The sequence below is a fragment of the Chrysemys picta genome, chromosome 9 (genome assembly GCF_011386835.1).
Source record: "Chrysemys picta bellii isolate R12L10 chromosome 9, ASM1138683v2, whole genome shotgun sequence".
Lineage (NCBI taxonomy): Eukaryota > Metazoa > Chordata > Testudines > Emydidae > Chrysemys > Chrysemys picta.
Window position 1 is genome coordinate 58,266,293 of NC_088799.1, and position 16,332 is coordinate 58,282,624.

The following is a 16,332-nucleotide window of genomic DNA, read 5'->3' on the forward strand; positions in this document are numbered from 1 at the left end:
ATCCCCAGGATTCCTCGCATGAGTAACTGCTCACTATGGGAGACATGATCAGGCTCTATATGAAAACAACTACCTTTTATACGGATTTGACAAGGTTAGGGTGACCAGAGAGCAAGTGTGCAAAATTGGGATGGGGTGGAAGCGAGGGTTATAGCTGCCTATACAAGACAAAGCCCCTAATATTGGGACATCTGGTCACCCCAGCTGAGGTACAGTGATGAGCAGGGGAGAAGCCTGATTGGGAAATGGCCGCAAAGCTTTCATTAAACCAGATCATCAGAAATTCCAGCTGTCAGTGCAAGAGGAGAAGAAAGTCCCTTTATTTGCTGAGTGGAAGTCGGGAAAGAGACAAACTAATCTGTAAAGTCCCTACAGCCTATCTGAAAGCAGTCAGGGCTAAAAAGACGAGCCCTCGCCCCCACAAAGCAGTGAAACACGCCAAATGGCATGAAAAACTGGAGACTGAGTGTGCTTCGTTTCCAGAAAATGAGAAGAAAGAGAGAGGGGAGGGGAGAAAACCCAGTAAAAATCCCCAGTTTCTTGTTTGATCTAAGAGGAGCCCTCGTCATCACACCAAACCTGTGGCGCAGGGACTGTCCCTGCTGGAGGTGAGTAAGAAGAGTATGAATGTCCCATCCTGGGGGAAGGGGAATTCAGAAGCTGCTTGCTGCAGTACTGATAAAAGCAGCAGCATTTCTGCCTCCATCCTGGCTCAACAGAGAGCAGCTTCGATGGCTAGAGGTTCACGAAGAAGGGAGCAAAATAATGACCCAAACTGGGGATTCAGACTTCGGGTTGTGTCCAGGCCCCCTTCCCATTTCATCAGCTGCCCTGCTACCTGTGGATTTTACTCTGAGGAAGAAGCTGTAAGCCCAGGGGAAGAAAATGAAGCTCTACAAAGCCTTGTTGCTTCTTTTCCTTTTTTTTTCTTCAGTTCTGTTTAATTTTTTTCTTCTGCTAAAAATGCTGAGTCTGGAGTTGGGCTGGGGACACATGGTTAGGGGAAATGAGTTTCATTTTCTAAGAGAGCATCCAGGAGCAGCATGTCTGATGGACAAAGGGTAACCCTCACCTGGCTTGGCCCCATCTGGAAAAGCATTTTGGTTCTTGCTTTTGTAAAAGAGCAAACTTTTTTTATGATTCGCTGAGAGAAATGGCAAGGTATGGTGACCACGTCTGACAGTGCACTAATTGCTCCATGGGGACAACCCTGTAAGGTGCTGAGCATTGGGGCCCTGATCCAGCATATCACTCAAGCACATTCTTAACTTTAACTTAACTTTAAGCAGTCCCATTTGAAGTCAATGGGACTCACTTGCTTAAAGCTAAACACACACTTAAGTGCTTTGCTGGATCAGAGCCATAAGGTGCAGGTTCAAAGGTTATTTTCTTAATAGGAGCTGATGGCTCCTGGGTGCTGAGCTGTAGCACTTAAGCACATGCTTAACTTTAAGGAACTTCAGTAGTCCTATTGATTTCAATGGGAGTACTAATGTACTTACAGTTAAGCACAGGCTAAAGTGGAGGTTGAGGGGCCGGTGACTTTGCTAAGGGAGCAAGTAGTTTTTAAGGTTTTATTAAAAAAAAAAAAGTCAGATTTTTTTGGTCTTTCAAAGTTTTGCATTTTTGCAAACCATTGTTTTCTGAACTAAAATTTAATCCGAAAGGGGGCGGGGGGAAATCCTTGTACAGTATTTCTAGTTTATGCTAGGAAAATGTTTCTTGTTTGAAAGTCTTGTTATGCTTTGAGGGTGATTGTGGAATAACCTATAAGAAGCAGCAGCAGCTTAGAGCTGGCTTTTTGCCAGGCCTGAGTTCTACTGTAAATCTAGAATCCACTATTTCTAAGTGGCTTCTGCATTTGGTAAAAATAAGATCTCCCATTCCCAATCTCTGTGTGCATGTGTATACCCAAGTGTGCGTTTGGGGTCCATCTGAATGCCTTAAGTACTATATTGTCCCCATCTGAGTGTGCCTATGTGCTCAGTTCATATGTATCTCCCTTTTATTGCACAGAAATCACAAAGATCTGCAGTGATGAGCCACCATCCCTTATATAACGACCATGCTACAGTGCTCTGCAGTCATGCCTCAAGCATAGCAGTAAGTTGGAGTATTCCGGTGTATTTCTGGAGAACACTGTAGCCTTTCTGTTAGAGCAATGCTGCCCACCTCTGTATGGCTCTATGTATATTCAAAGCATTTCACCCCCTATTTTTCCCAGAGAAGGAAGTTGCGTGATCACCTTGTGCTCATCTCTCACAGCAATCGTGCACATTTCTCACATCGGCTCGGTGCGACAGGAAGGATGGGGTAGCCACATCGCCTGGGAGGATGTGTAGCTGAGCCGTGCAAACAGGTGCAGTATGAGCCCTGTCCAGCTCCGGGTGGGTCCCTCCCCTAAACGCTGCCTCTGCTATGCGGCTGGGGAAAACGCTCAGGGGAGTGGAACCACCCTAGATCCATTGTGCAAGCTGGGGGCCAGGCTGGAGAGGCTGCACAGGAGGACATTTCACCCATGCACTTCAGAGCCTCTCTCTCTAGTAGCACAGGGGGAAGAGTGGGGGGCAGGAGCATGCCACAATGTAGACCCATAGGGATAATCTCCCCAAACAGGGCTCCAACTGCAGCTACAGTGGCATTAGCAATATGGCTGAGGACCATGCCAGGGGCTTGGAAAAGGTAGCCTCACACACTGAGCCCTGGTTACATCTCCTACTTATCTGAGCTTTGCATGGGCGGGGGGAAGAGACACAGGTGTTCCCAGGCTTGTTTATTTCACAGAACAGCTTTTCTAAGTGGAAGGTGGCTGGCCCTGAATGTAAAGGTAGTAATGGAACAACTGGGAGTGTTCAATCAGCTTCTCCATAGACTTTCACAGGATCCCAGCTCATTAGAGGTATGTTCTGCCTGGAAAAGAGATTTCTTGTTGTTACTTACAAAAATGACAAAAGAAATAGTAAGGCTGAGAGCCAGGGGATGACCACAGCTGCTAGTGAGAGACATGATAGGAAGAGCAGGAAGAGAAAATGCAGCAGGGGGAGAAAGCAGGTGTCTATGACTGACAGGGAGGTGTGGGTGGGTTGATGGGAAAGATAAGCAGAAGGTAAGCTGATGAGGCCAAGAACCAATGCAAAACAGCCCAGGTTTCTCTGTGGCTCATCCTCAGCCACTTCTGTCCCTTTCTGAAAAAGCAAGTTGAGCATGCCACATAGCCTGTCATCAACCCCACTTCCTGCTGGGTTTGCACCAGCTTGCCACAATGGTGGAGTAGGGCACGGTGTGGCAATGCCCTCTACTATGTGAAGGCTGCAGAGAATCAATAGTGTGCAAAATATGAAGGCTGGTCAGCAAGAGGGCATGGTGAGGGCCACACTGATCTCAGTGGTTCTCTTGGGGGATCCCTGGCTGGGTTTAAAGGGGCCCTGCTAGAAAATCCAAGGAAGGGCAGTGACTGTTCAGGCTGACAAGCACTTCCCCAGAGGCCTAGAGGAATTCTTGCTGTGTTAGCTGGGATTGCTCTGGGGACTTTGGCTGTTGGGTGGCCCCCTTTGCCAGTCCTTCCCTCCCCCTTCTCTCTTGATAATGTGGCCAGAGATTAAGGCCCCAATCTGGTCCCAAAACCATGTCAACCCTCAACACAAACCTTCCCCAAGTGCCATGGCACAGTCTGAAAAGCAATGGCCTGGAAGTAACTCATGTCCTTTTCCTGAGGCGGAAGGGGAGTGAGTTAGTTCTATCACGGGATTAAATACCAAGGGTCAACATGCATGACTGGCCCAAAACCTGCCAAAGCCAGGAAATTCAGACCTTGCTCCTTAGCCCACTGAGGTAAACAAGGGGTGGTGGCCAAGTCTGGCTTTGGTCTCTCCCTTCTCAGGAGAGGCTGGGAGCAGCTCATGTGACTCAGCTGGGCACTCCCAACGAGGCCAATAACAAGAGTTGTCAACAGGCTCCAAAGAGAGCCTGACTTGTCCTCCTTGGCCATGTGTTCTACATGTGTCTACAATGTGGGTGGCAGTGTAAAGCAGCGATGAATTGGGAGGGAGGTTTAGATGTGAAATGGAGATTCTCAAGACCCTGGCTGATCCCCGCGAAGAAGAGAGATTTGAAACTCCAGAATGTGTGGGCTTCACGCAGACCTCTTTGCACTGTAACACTGGTATTTTTAGAGACTGGTGCATTTCAGGAACATAGGCGCCTGTATGGCTGCCTTTCATCCGGCCTCCTTCTTTGCATGTGGTCACCACCCTCCTAGGACCGTGTCTTGTTTTCACAGGGTGAAGATATTACACTAACAGTAAGCCCCATTTGGAGTCATCTCTCTTTCCCTTGAAGAGATATGGAGAAGCAGGAGAACCTAGATGCAATTGGCTGCTCAGTAGTCGGTGTAGGATCTGTCTGACATTATTACCAACAGCTACATCTGATTACTGGGTCACTGATAGCATCATCAAACTGCAGCCAACTGGAGTGCTTCGACAGAGAAAGTCAGCGAGGGGGGGAAAAAGAACAAGGATGAGAGGTTTTGTTCATGTGTGAGTTTGACCCTGCAGTTGTAGCTTACCCCAAGCCTCTGTTGACTCAAAAGAGCAGCATATCCCAGATCCTCACAGATATTTAGGTGCCAAAGTCCCATTTAAATCAATGGGAGTTAGGTGCCTAAATATTTGAGGATCTGGGCCAGTGTGTCTAAATGCCACGGAAAACAATACAGTGCCTGCTGGGAATTTTCACAAGTAGCTTTCTTAGCTGAAAAGGAGTTAATAAATTTCCCATAGCACATTTTGGGTTATTTGGGTTGATTTCATTTTGCAGTTAGCCCTCTGGAAAGAGCAGAGAACTGAACGGAATCCTGTTAATGGTTAGACATACAGTACAGACCCATTTACGTGCAAATCTGCTTAACGCGCGGTAGCACCATGCCTCCCAGTGCTACCTATTTAACACGCAAGACTCATTAACACGCGGTACAGGAACTTGCTACAGATTTGCTCACTAACTCACTGACATAGAAATTGACAGGAAGTGCGGAGCAAAAATGTGTTGTACGTCTTCCACGTTGCTCGTGATCCTTCATCTGACCTCAAAGATTTTGTTTGGGGCACAAGAAGTCTCACATAGAGCCCTGCCTTCTCTCTAATCTAATTGAGATGTTAATATTGAGCCAGAAATATCTTGGGTCAGATGATAGGACAGGAGTCAGGAGACCTAATTTCTATTCTTGGCTCTGTCCTTGGCCTGCTAGCTAACCTCAGATAACTGATGTCATCTGTCTGTGTGCCAGATTCATCTGTGAAATAGGAATAACGATACTTGTCTTGCAGTAGAAATTTCTCTGGAATGGAAGGAAGAAGAGTTAACTTTTTTGTAGTAGATGGATCAAGCCTAACCCAGAGCCCAATGCGGGAATGAGCCTATCTGAAGCAGTGTTCGCCTCACCCTTCCCCACAAGATCCAGCCTATGGGTTGAGGAGGGTAGGTATTTGCAGCAAAAATATTATCACCTTTTGTCATTTGACCCTTCCAATACATTCATCTAGTGCATGCCAGGTTACATGGGCCTCAGCTCCCTCTCCCTGCACCCCTAACATGGACCTATGTTTAGGAAACCTCCAGGTTTGTTACATGAAATCCATCTGTACAAGAGAAAGAAGAGCAGTTACACTAGAAGCAGCTTACAAATGCTGGCATCTCAGTGTGTCAGACAGTTGGAAGAGCACTCTGCCTCCTTCTGGCTGTTAGAGTCTGAAGGACCTCTCTTTAACTAAGCATGCTGATGGTTAACAGTCACAATCCCCTACTCCCCCAGAAACAGTCCCCGGTCAGACCTGACACTGTGCAGGCAGCACAGGCCTCCTCTTGCTTTCCAGAGTTTTGGTTTCACAAAGCTCTCCCCTGTGCAGATTATTTTGGTTTCCTTTAATCAGTATCACAGGAAACACATGTTTGTGCACAGCAGCCTAAATGACCTGCTACTTCTCTGAACACGTCCCTGTGTTTGCCTGGGAGGGGCAACATGATGTTAAATTGTTCATTAGCAAGATTTCTTGGGCCAAAACTCCTGCATACGTGCTTGATGTGCTTTGGTTTCATTTGTTTTCAGAGCAAGTTACAATACACGTGTTTTTTTCAATGCCTGTTATTTTCTTGAGGGTTTAATCCAAGAGTCTTTACTCTTCTGTGAAATGTGTTGGATTTTATTTCTAAGAGCCCACTAGAGCAAGGCAATAAGAAATTACTTGTTTGCTGAACTATCTAAAATGGGCTGCTAAAGCTCAGATTGATTCCTAGGAGACAAAAATTGTCATTGTCATTCTAAGCTGATTGTCTCAGTAAGAGAGGGCAGGTGATAGACTAGGCAAGCTCACCCCTCTTGATGACCCTTTCAAGTTAGGGTGGAGTTAAATTACCAGACAGAATGGAGCTGCATGCCACACTGCAACAGTTCTGTGGAAGAATAGAGGACTCTGTTCTAGGTCCAGGTCTAAATCCAGGACTTTTCACTGGTACTAAATTAATTTTAAATTAACAACATAAAATAAGATATATGTAGAAGCACCAATCATCATCAACTGATATAAATTGTTGTAGCTCCACTGACTTCAGTGCCCAGCAAGAATCATATGATCAGTCATAATCCCCTCTTCAACCATTGCCCTAGAGTGCGCCTCATTAATTCCAAGTATCAGGGGGTAGCCGTGTTAGTCTGTATCTACAAAAACAACAAGGAGTCTGGTGGCACCTTAAAGACTAACAGATTTATTTGGGCATAAGCTTTCGTGAGTAAAAACCTCACTTCTTCGGATGCTCCGAAGAAGTGTAGTTTTTACTCACGAAAGCTTATGCCCAAATAAATCTGTTAGTCTTTAAGGTGCCACCAGACTCCTTGTTGTTCCCATTAATTCCAGTCCTGCAGCTTTCCCCTCAAAGACAAAGAACAATGGTCTTTGAGGATGTTAATCTAATGCAGAATGTCCTCATTTTTTTCATGCCTACCTTTCCACTGCTAAGAAAAAAAAATTATAATTTTGATTGGGTCCACCAAAAATAAAATGCAGGATCTAGGAAAAGCATTTAAAACCACGTTTTTGGCATACGTTCCTGCACACACACATGCACACAGAGAGCAATCAACCATGTCCTCCCTTAAAACACACAGCTCTTAGCACAAATGAGGAACCAGAGACAAAACCCATATCCCTGAGAATTTGTGCAACTAAACTAGGGATAAACTGGTGGCTGCTCTTTCTGTTTTAACTTTTTCCTCTAAAAGTCAAACTATAAACTTCTTTGTTATGGACGACTTCTGGGTCTGCAGGCACCAATTGTGATAAGTAACAAAAACAAAATAAATAAGACAACAGGGGATGAATCACTTGATGAGTGCCTGTTCTGTTTACTCCCTCTGAAGCACCTGGCATTAGCTAGGTTTCAGAGTAGCAGCCGTGTTAGTCTGTATCCGCAAAAAGAAGAACAGGAGTACTCGTGGCACCTTAGAGACTAACAAATTTATTAGAGCATAAGCTTTCGTGGACTACAGCCCACTTCTTCGGATGCATATGCTATGCATATGATATGCATCCGAAGAAGTGGGCTGTAGTCCACGAAAGCTTATGCTCTAATAAATTTGTTAGTCTCTAAGGTGCCACGAGTACTCCTGTTCTTTTGGCATTAGCTACTGTCCGAAGACAGGATACTGGGCTTGATGGACCATCGGTCTGACCCAGTATGGCTGTTCTTTTGTTCTTCAAAGAAAGAACATTAGCAAGCTGAAAACGATATTCTGTAAAATCAAGGAACCAGTAAACTCAGCAGAAATGCTGGAGGACTTCTTTAAAATCTTTATTTTGCTAATTTGCTCAAAAACATGACAATTGTCACTTTTGCCCTGACCACACTAAAACCTGCGGAACAACCAGAGAAAGGATGACAAACCCTGTAACAACTCACAGAAGCTATCTATAAGTAGGGCCCTACCAATTTTACAGTGGTAAAAAATGTCATGGACTGTGAAATAAGCCCTTCCCTGTGAAATCTGATATCCCCCTTGCAGCTAGGAGCCCCCTGACTGGGGTGCTCCCAGAAGCAAGTCCTGGCTGGGCTGGGGAGGGAGAGGAGTATTTGTCCTTCCCCGCTCTGGCTCCAGGGGGAGATCAGACCCACCTTCTAATGCCACCCCCGCTGCAGGAAGCTCCAGCCCTGGAGGTTCCTGGCTATGGAGGAGACTTGTGGAGGTGAGTCCGATATCCTTCTGCTCCTGGAAGGGCCCTAGCCAGGGGGCTCCTAGCTGTGAGTCCCCTGCTGGGCTGGGGAGAGACAGGTCTTGTCCTCTCCTTGCATGGCAGCTGGGGGGGAGCGGGGGAGATCAGACTTACTTCCAGGTATCTTTTAGATTGGGACCCCCATGATTACAACACTGAAATTTCAGATGTAAACAGCTGAAAACATGAAATTGACCAATTTAAAAAAACTCTGACTGTGAAATTGATCAAAATGGACTCTGAATTTGGTAGGGTCCTACTATCTATAAGCAATAATCAGGGGGTAGCCGTGTTAGTCTGTATCTACAAAAACAACAAGGAGTCTGGTGGCACCTTAAAGACTAACAGATTTATTTGGGCATCCGAAGAAGTGAGGTTTTTACTCACGAAAGCTTAGGCCCAAATAAATCTGTTAGGCCTGGTCTACACTACGGGTTTAGGTCGACTTTAGCAGCGTTAAAACGAATTAAGCCTGGACACGTCCACACAACGAAGCCCTTTCTTTCGACTTAAAGGGTCCTTTAAACCGGTTTCTTTACACCACCTCCGACGAGGGGATTAGCGATAAAATCGGCCTTTGCGGGTTGGAATTGGGGTAGTGTGGACGGAATTCGACGTTATTGGCCTCCGGGAGCTATCCCTCAGTGCTTCATTGTGACCGCTCTGGACAGCACTCTCAACTCAGATGCACTGACCAGGTAGACAGGAAAAGACCCGCGAACGTTTGAATTTCATTTCCTGTTTGCTCAGCGTGGAGAGCACAGGTGACCACGCAGAGCTCATCAGCACAGGTAACCGTGATGGAGTCCCAGGATCGCAAAAGAGCTCCAGCATGGACCGAACGGGAGGTACGAGATCTGCTCGCCATATGGGGAGATGAAGCAGTGATAGCTGAACTCCGTAGCAGTAAAAGAAATGGAAAAGTATTAGAAAAGATCTCCAAGGCCATGAAGGACCGAGGCCATAACAGGGACACACAGCAGTGCCGCGTGAAAATTAAGGAGCTACGGCAAGCTTACCACAAAGCCAGAGAAGCAAACGGAAGGTCCGGGGCAGAGCCGCAAACTTGCCGCTACTACGCGGAGCTGCATGCGATCCTAGGGGGTGCAGCCACCACTACCCCAACCGTGTGCTATGACTCTCTCACTGGAGAAACACACAGGGAAGACGGTTCGGGGAACGAGGAAGATGATGATGGAGGTACTGTAGGTAGCTCACAGCAGCAAGGAAGCGGAGAAACCGGTTTCCCCAACAGCCAGGATATGTTTGTGACCCTGGACCTGGAACCAGTAACCCCCGAACTCACCCAAGACCCTCAGGGCACACAGGAGACCTCTGATGAGTGTAACTTTGTAAATATTTGTAAACATTACCAAAAAAAAAGCAAGCGTGTTTAATGATTAATTTGCCCTGGCAATCGCGGCCAGTACATCTACTGGAAAAGTCTGTTAACGTGTATGAGGATGGAGCGGAAATCCTCCAGGGACATCTCCAGAAAGCTCTCCTGGCTGAAATGGGGTGATTTTATTAAGGGGACATTCAGAGGCGCCCGTTCCTGCTCTTCTGAAGAGAAATGTTCCCCGCTGTTAACCATGCGGTGGGGGGAGCGGTGAAGCGATCATCCCAGAGAATCGTGTGTGTGTGTGGGGGGGGGGTGGGGGGGGGGGAGGGTGGTTTACTTGTGTTTGTGCCGCATGTTAACCGGGAAACCGCAGCCCCTCCTTTTACATTGAAAACCCATTTTAAATGGACAACCCAATTCATCCTTGATATGGGAAATGCGCTGCTGTTTGCAACCTTTCCCGCATGTTAAGAAGGTTAAAAAAGCCAAAACACTGTGGCCTACCATGGCTGCCTGCAAGCCGAAATATGCGACCTTGTAATGAAAGAGTGTACCCATTGTTCTCTAAAATGTGTCTTTTTTAACCACCTCTCCCTTCTCCACCAGCTGCAAATGTTTCTCCTTCGCAGAGGCTCGTGAACATTAGAAAGAGAAAACGTAGGACGAGGGACGATATGTTCACGGAGCTGCAGATGTCCTCCCACGCTGATAGAGCACAGCAGAATGCGTGGAGGCAGTCAATGTCGGAGATGAGAAAAGCCCAATATGAACGAGAGGAGAGGTGGCGGGCTGATTCGCGGGATGAACAGAGCAAGTGGCGGGCTGAAGACGATAGGTGGCGTCAGCTTGCAGACAGACGGCAAGAGTCAATGCTCCGTCTGCTGGAGCATCAAACTGATATGCTCGAGCGTATGGTTGAGCTGCAGGAAAGGCAGCAGGAGCAGAGACCGCCGCTACAGCCCCTGTGTAACCAACAGCCCTCCTCCAAGTTCCATAGCCTCCTCACCAAGACGCCCAAGAACACGGTGGGGGGGCCTCCGTCCACCCAGTCACTCCACCCCAGATGATCGCCCAAGCATCAGAAGGCTGGCCTTCAATAAGAGTTAAAGTTTTAAAATGCAGTGTGTCCTTTTCCATCCCTCCTCCCCCACCCATCCCAGGCTACCTTGGCAATTATCCCCCTGCTTCTGTGAGGAACTAATAAAGAATGCATGAATGTGAAAAAACAATGACTTTATTGCCTCTGCAAGCGGTGCTCGAATTGGGGAGGGGAGGGTGGGGTGGGGTGGTTGGTTTACAGGGCAGTAGAGTGAACCGGGTCGGGGGGGGGGGGGTTTGGAGGGTTCATCAAGGAGAAACAAACAGAAGTTTCACACAGTAGCCTGGCCAGTCACAAAACTCATTTTCAAAGCCTCTCTGATGCGCACCGCGCCCTGCTGTGCTCCGCTAACCGCCCTGGTGTCTGGCTGCGCGTAATCAGCGGCCAGGCGAGTTGCCTCAACCTCCTACCCCGCCATAAAGGTCTCCCCCTTACTCTCACAGATATTGTGGAGCGCACAGCAAGCAGCAATAACAATGGGGATATTCTTTTCGCTGAGGTCTAAGCGAGTCAGTAAGCTGCGCCAGCACGCTTTTAAACGTCCAAATGCACATTCCACCACCATTCGGCACTTGCTAAGCCTGTAGTTGAACAGGTCCTGACTCCTGTCCAGGCTGCCTGTGTACGGCTTCATGAGCCATGGCATTAAGGGGTAGGCTGGGTCCCCAAGGATCACGATAGGCATTTCAACATCCCCAACGGTCACTTTCTGGTCCGGGAAGAAAGTCCCTTCCTCCAGCTTTCGAAACAGAGCAGAGTTCCTGAAGACGCGAGCATCATGTACCTTTCCCGGCCATCCCACGTTGATGTTGGTGAAACGTCCCTTGTGATCCACCAGGGCTTGCAGCAGCATTGAAAAGTACCCCTTGCGGTTTACGTAGTCGGTGGCTTGGTGCTCCGGTGCCAAGATAGGGATATGGGTTCCGTCTATGGCCCCGCCACAGTTTGGGAATCCCATTTCAGCAAAACCATCCACTATTGACTGCACGTTGCCCAGAGTCACTACCCTTGCTATCACCAGGTCTTTCATTGCCCTGGCAAATTGGATCACAGCAGCCCCCACTGTAGATTTGCCCACTCCAAATTGATTCCCGACTGACCGGTAGCTGTCTGGCGTTGCAAGCTTCCACAGGGCTATCGCCACTCGCTTCTCAACTGTGAGGGCTGCTCTCATCTTGGTATCCTGGCGTTTCAGGGCAGGGGAAAGCAAGTCACAAAGTTCCATGAAAGTGCCCTTACGCATGCGAAAGTTTCGCAGCCACTGGGAATCGTCCCATACCTGCAGCACGATGCGATCCCACCAGTCTGTGCTTGTTTCCCGGGCCCAGAATCGGCGTTCCACGGCATGAACCTGCCCCAGTGACACCATGATTTCCACATTGCTGGGGCCTGTGCCTTGTGAGAGGTCTATGTCCATGTCAATTTCCTCATCACTCTCGTCGCCGCGCTGCAATCGCCTCCTCGGGTGGTCCGGGTTTCGCCTTGGCATGTCCTGGCTCTGCATATACTCCAGGACAATGCGCGGGGTGTTCATAGTGCTCAGAATTGCCGCGGTGATCTGAGCGGGCTCCATGATCCCAGTGCTAGCTATGGCGCATGGCTGGTCAGAAAAAAGGTGCGAAACTAGTATCTGATGGACCAGGAGAAGGAGGGAGGGCCGAGTGACGACATGGCGTACAGGTACAGGAACAGGGAATTAAAATCAAGAAAGGTGGCTGTGCATCAGGGAGAAACACAAACAACTGTCACACAGAATGGTCCCCCCAAAGATTAAACTGAAAACCCTGGGCTTAGCAGGCCGTTGATTTCACGGAGGAAGGGGAAGCAAATGAATACAGAACAAATCCATTTTTTACATCTTAAGCTGGCAGCCGACGGTGCAGCATGAGTGATAGCCTCTCCAGTATGATGACGACGGTTATCAGTCATAATATACCATCGTCTGCCAAAAGGCAAGGGGCTGCTGCTGTGTAGCAATGCAGCCCCACGTCTGCCAGCCCCACGTCCGCCAGCACCCAGCATCGCCCTCGGCCTCTTCTGGGTGCTTAGCAGACAATACTGGGCAATTGGCAGAAAATAGAATATTACGACTGGTAGCCATCATCATCGAAACAGTAGCATGTCTGCCCAGGTGGCCATGATTGACAGCCACTCCAGTACGACGATGATGGATACCAGTCACAATATACCATCTCCTGGCAAGGGGCTGGTGCAATGCAGCCCTACGGCTGCCAGCCCCACGGCTATCACTCATGCTACACCGTCTACCGCCAAAAGGCAGTTAGCAGCTGCTGCTGTGTAGCAATGCAGTCCCACGTCTGCCGGCACCCAGAGGACATATGGTGACGGTGAGCTCAGCTGAGCTGAGCGGGCTCCATGCTTGCCGTGGTATGTTGTCTGCACAGGTAACCCAGGTAAAAAGGCGCGAATCTATTGTCTGCCGTTGCTGTGACGAGGGGGGAGGGGCCTGACGACATGTACCCAGAACCGCCCGCGACACTGTTTTGCATCATCCGGGCATTGGGATCTCAACCCAGAATTCAAAGAAAAGGCGCGAAAGTAGTATCTGACGGACTAGGGGAAGGAGGGAGGGCGGGCTGAGTGACGACATGGCGTACAGGTACAGGGAATTAAAATCAAGAATGGTGGCTGTGCATCAGGGAGAAACACAAACAACTGTCACACAGAATGGTCCCCCCAAAGATTAAACTGAAAACCCTGGGTTTAGCAGGCCGTTGATTTGACGGAGGGAGGGGGAAGCAAATGAATACAGAGCAAATCTATTTTTTACATCTTAAGACGACGGTGCAGCGTGACTGATAGCCCTCGGCATCTTTCTGGGTGCTTGGCAGCAAATACTGGGCGGTGTATGACGATGGTCTTCAGGCCTATTGCATGATCGGCTGCTCGGGGAAGACTCTGCTAATGTGCGATGACCCGACTTGTAACAGGACGGTTAACAGTCGTAATACACCATCTACTGCCAAAAGGCAAGCCCCACGGCTGCCAGCACCCAGATCGCCGATGAAGGCTACCAGTCTACTGCACCGTCTACTGCCAAAAGGCAGTTAGCAGCTGCTGCTGTGTAGCAATGCAGTCCCACGTCTGCCGGCACCCAGAGGACATATGGTGACGGTGAGCTCAGCTGAGCTGAGCGGGCTCCATGTTGTCTGCACAGGTAACCCAGGTAAAAAGGCGCGAATCTATTGTCTGCCGTTGCTGTGACGGGGGAGGGAGGGGCCTGACGACATGTACCCAGAACCGCCCGCGACACTGTTTTGCATCATCCGGGCATTGGGATCTCAACCCAGAATCCCAAGGGGCAGCGGAGACTGCGGGAATTGTGGGATAGCTGTGGGATAGCTACCCATAGTGCAATGCTCCGGAAGTCGACGCTAGCCTCGTACTGTGGACGCGGTTCGCCGACTAGAGCACCTAGAGCATTTTATGTGGGGACACACACAATCGGCTGTATACAACCGGTTTCAATAAAACCGGCTTCTATAAATTCGAACTAATTTCGTAGTGTAGACATACCCTTAGTCTTTAAGGTGCCACCAGACTCCTTGTTGTTTTTATAAGCAATAATGTGCCTCTTAACATAGCAGTTAGGCGCCACCTAGGTGCACAGTGAGCTGCTGCATGTTAGTTTTCAAAACACTCCTGTTTAGTTTTTAAGAAATGCTCACTTTGGAGTGACTAACGAATACAACAAAACATGAAAAACTAAAAATGTTAGCCATGCAAAAAATTATCTCCGGAGCCTCAGTATGACCAAGTGGATCGCACACTGGCCTGGATTCAGAAGAGGTAGGTTCTATTCCCAACTGAATCACCGGCCTAGCAGGTACCCCAGGGCAAGTCACTTCCCCTTTATGTGGCTCAGTTTCCCCATCTGTAAAATGGGGATAGTGATACTGACCTCCTGCGTAAAGCACTTGAAGATCTACGGATGAAAAATGCTATATTAAAGGTAGGTGTTATTTTCTCCTTCCCATTTTATGCAGCCATCCAGTTGGTGGTGCTGTTCCTACACTACTTTATATTTATTAGTTAAGTACCACCAGTGTGCTTGGCCCTATACAAAAGACAAACACCCAGCCTGCCCAGAGACAGTACAATTTAGACAGGCTACACTGTGAGGCCCAGTAGTAGGAGTCACATTAGTTCACTGCAATTATTATTAATAATCTGATCATTTTAATTTTCTCCATGTTGTTCTCTGGCAGAATGAATGGGTGTTTGGACTCCAAGGGAGGAGTACACAGGAGCAGAGGTTGGGCATCAGTCTGCACAAGCAGAAGATACCAAGTGGGTGCAATCAAGAGAGGCACCAAGAACCCACATCTCCCACTGTCCTATGTCAGCCATTTCTATGGGTCAAGTCTCAAGAAAAAAAAGTGGTACTGCCTTTCAAAACAAGCCCAGCCCATTTTAGACGTTGAAGAGTGGGGGTGTTTATAAATTCTATTTTTTTTTTTTAGTGATTCTAGTGTTGCTGCATGCAACATTAAGTTACACATAAAAGATTAAAATAATAAATTTGTGTGTACTTACATTATTAAAAATCCTCACTCTCTCCATCCTCAATGGTGTCTGTTGCCTCAATGTGATTCAATAGTTCAAAAGGGGAATGTAACATATCCCAGGGTCTAAAAAAACTGGAATATAGGATGTGTCACGTGGGCGGAGCAGAAGATTTACCAATTTGGGGGCGTTTTCTTAATTGAATGGGAGTGGGGATAGGATGATTCTAAAATTTTAATGAGGGGCACAATGACACCAATCACCGAACCCCCCTCATACCTTTGTGCTGAAGTCACCAATTACAAAAAGCCCAAATAAGCAGCTTCTAAATAAAACAAGCCCCAGACCCCACAGCCCTTGGAGTCCAGAATATTCAAGCCCCTTTAAACAAAACAAGCCCCATTCCGAGGACTGGAAGTGGACTTGGGCAGAGGCTGTGGGGCTGAGTCAGACCCTGGCCTTGCTGGGCTCAACTCTGTCCAGCTCCGACCCAACCCAGGGGTTCTCTGCTCAGTGTCCCCGTCTGGTTCGCTTTGTTTGACCCTTTGACCTCACTCCTGTCCCTGTTCTTTTATTAGTTGTCCCCCGTAATTTTTTGGTCTCCAGGTCCTGTGGATCCCCCCTTAGGCTGGGGGGGATCCTTTAGCGGTCCGACCCTGGATCCCAATAGGTCCGACCCAACCCAGAGCCCAAGTGGGTTCGAAGGCCTGAGGGCCAGTTCCCACAGTGGGCACCGCCCATCCTGCCTGGGACTAGGGGCACACCCGAGAGAGCTGAGCCTGTCCTCACCCACAGGGGTTGGTCAGGAGCCAAGGGCACACCCCCAGCTGGGGCGGAGGGAGGCACGCAGGGGGACCCCCATTAGAACCCATCGAGGTGGGGCCTCCCAAAGCGCCTAGGTCACATAACGCGGTATAGCTGTATATGTGTGTGTGTGGGGGGGGGGTAATGACCACGAGTCGGGTGCACATGGGTGGGAAGGAATCATGATCACGTGACAAAGGTGGCTGAGGGGCCGGATCACAAACACAGGCCGAGTGTACGTCGGTGGGGAATCGAGGTCACATGACAAGGGTATCTGTATGACGTGTCTCAGCTCA

The 16,332-nt window shown here is 48.6% G+C and overlaps 1 protein-coding gene and 1 long non-coding RNA gene across 6 annotated transcripts; one reads left to right on the forward strand and one right to left on the reverse strand.

Annotated features, from left to right (window-relative positions):
* Window positions 1–270: 270 nt before the first annotated feature.
* On the forward strand, window positions 271–10,832 carry LOC122174538 (uncharacterized). Of its 5 annotated transcripts, none has more exons than XR_010590169.1 (4): window positions 271–608; window positions 2,017–2,359; window positions 5,328–5,478; window positions 10,213–10,832. It is a non-coding gene; the product is annotated as an uncharacterized LOC122174538 (long non-coding RNA). The 5 variants fall into 5 exon arrangements; XR_010590170.1 differs by having other exon boundaries at window positions 287–608; window positions 2,266–2,359; window positions 5,331–5,478; XR_010590168.1 differs by having other exon boundaries at window positions 289–608; window positions 2,266–2,359.
* A 20-nt stretch (window positions 10,833–10,852) lies between these two features.
* On the reverse strand, window positions 10,853–16,263 carry LOC135973362 (uncharacterized). The gene is made up of 2 exons (XM_065556296.1): window positions 16,022–16,263; window positions 10,853–15,366 (listed from the first exon to the last, which is right to left on the reverse strand). Exon 2 carries the CDS (start codon window positions 12,276–12,278, stop codon window positions 11,112–11,114), a length of 1,167 nt encoding a protein of 388 aa, XP_065412368.1. The 5' UTR covers window positions 12,279–15,366; window positions 16,022–16,263; the 3' UTR covers window positions 10,853–11,111.
* Window positions 16,264–16,332: the final 69 nt, after the last annotated feature.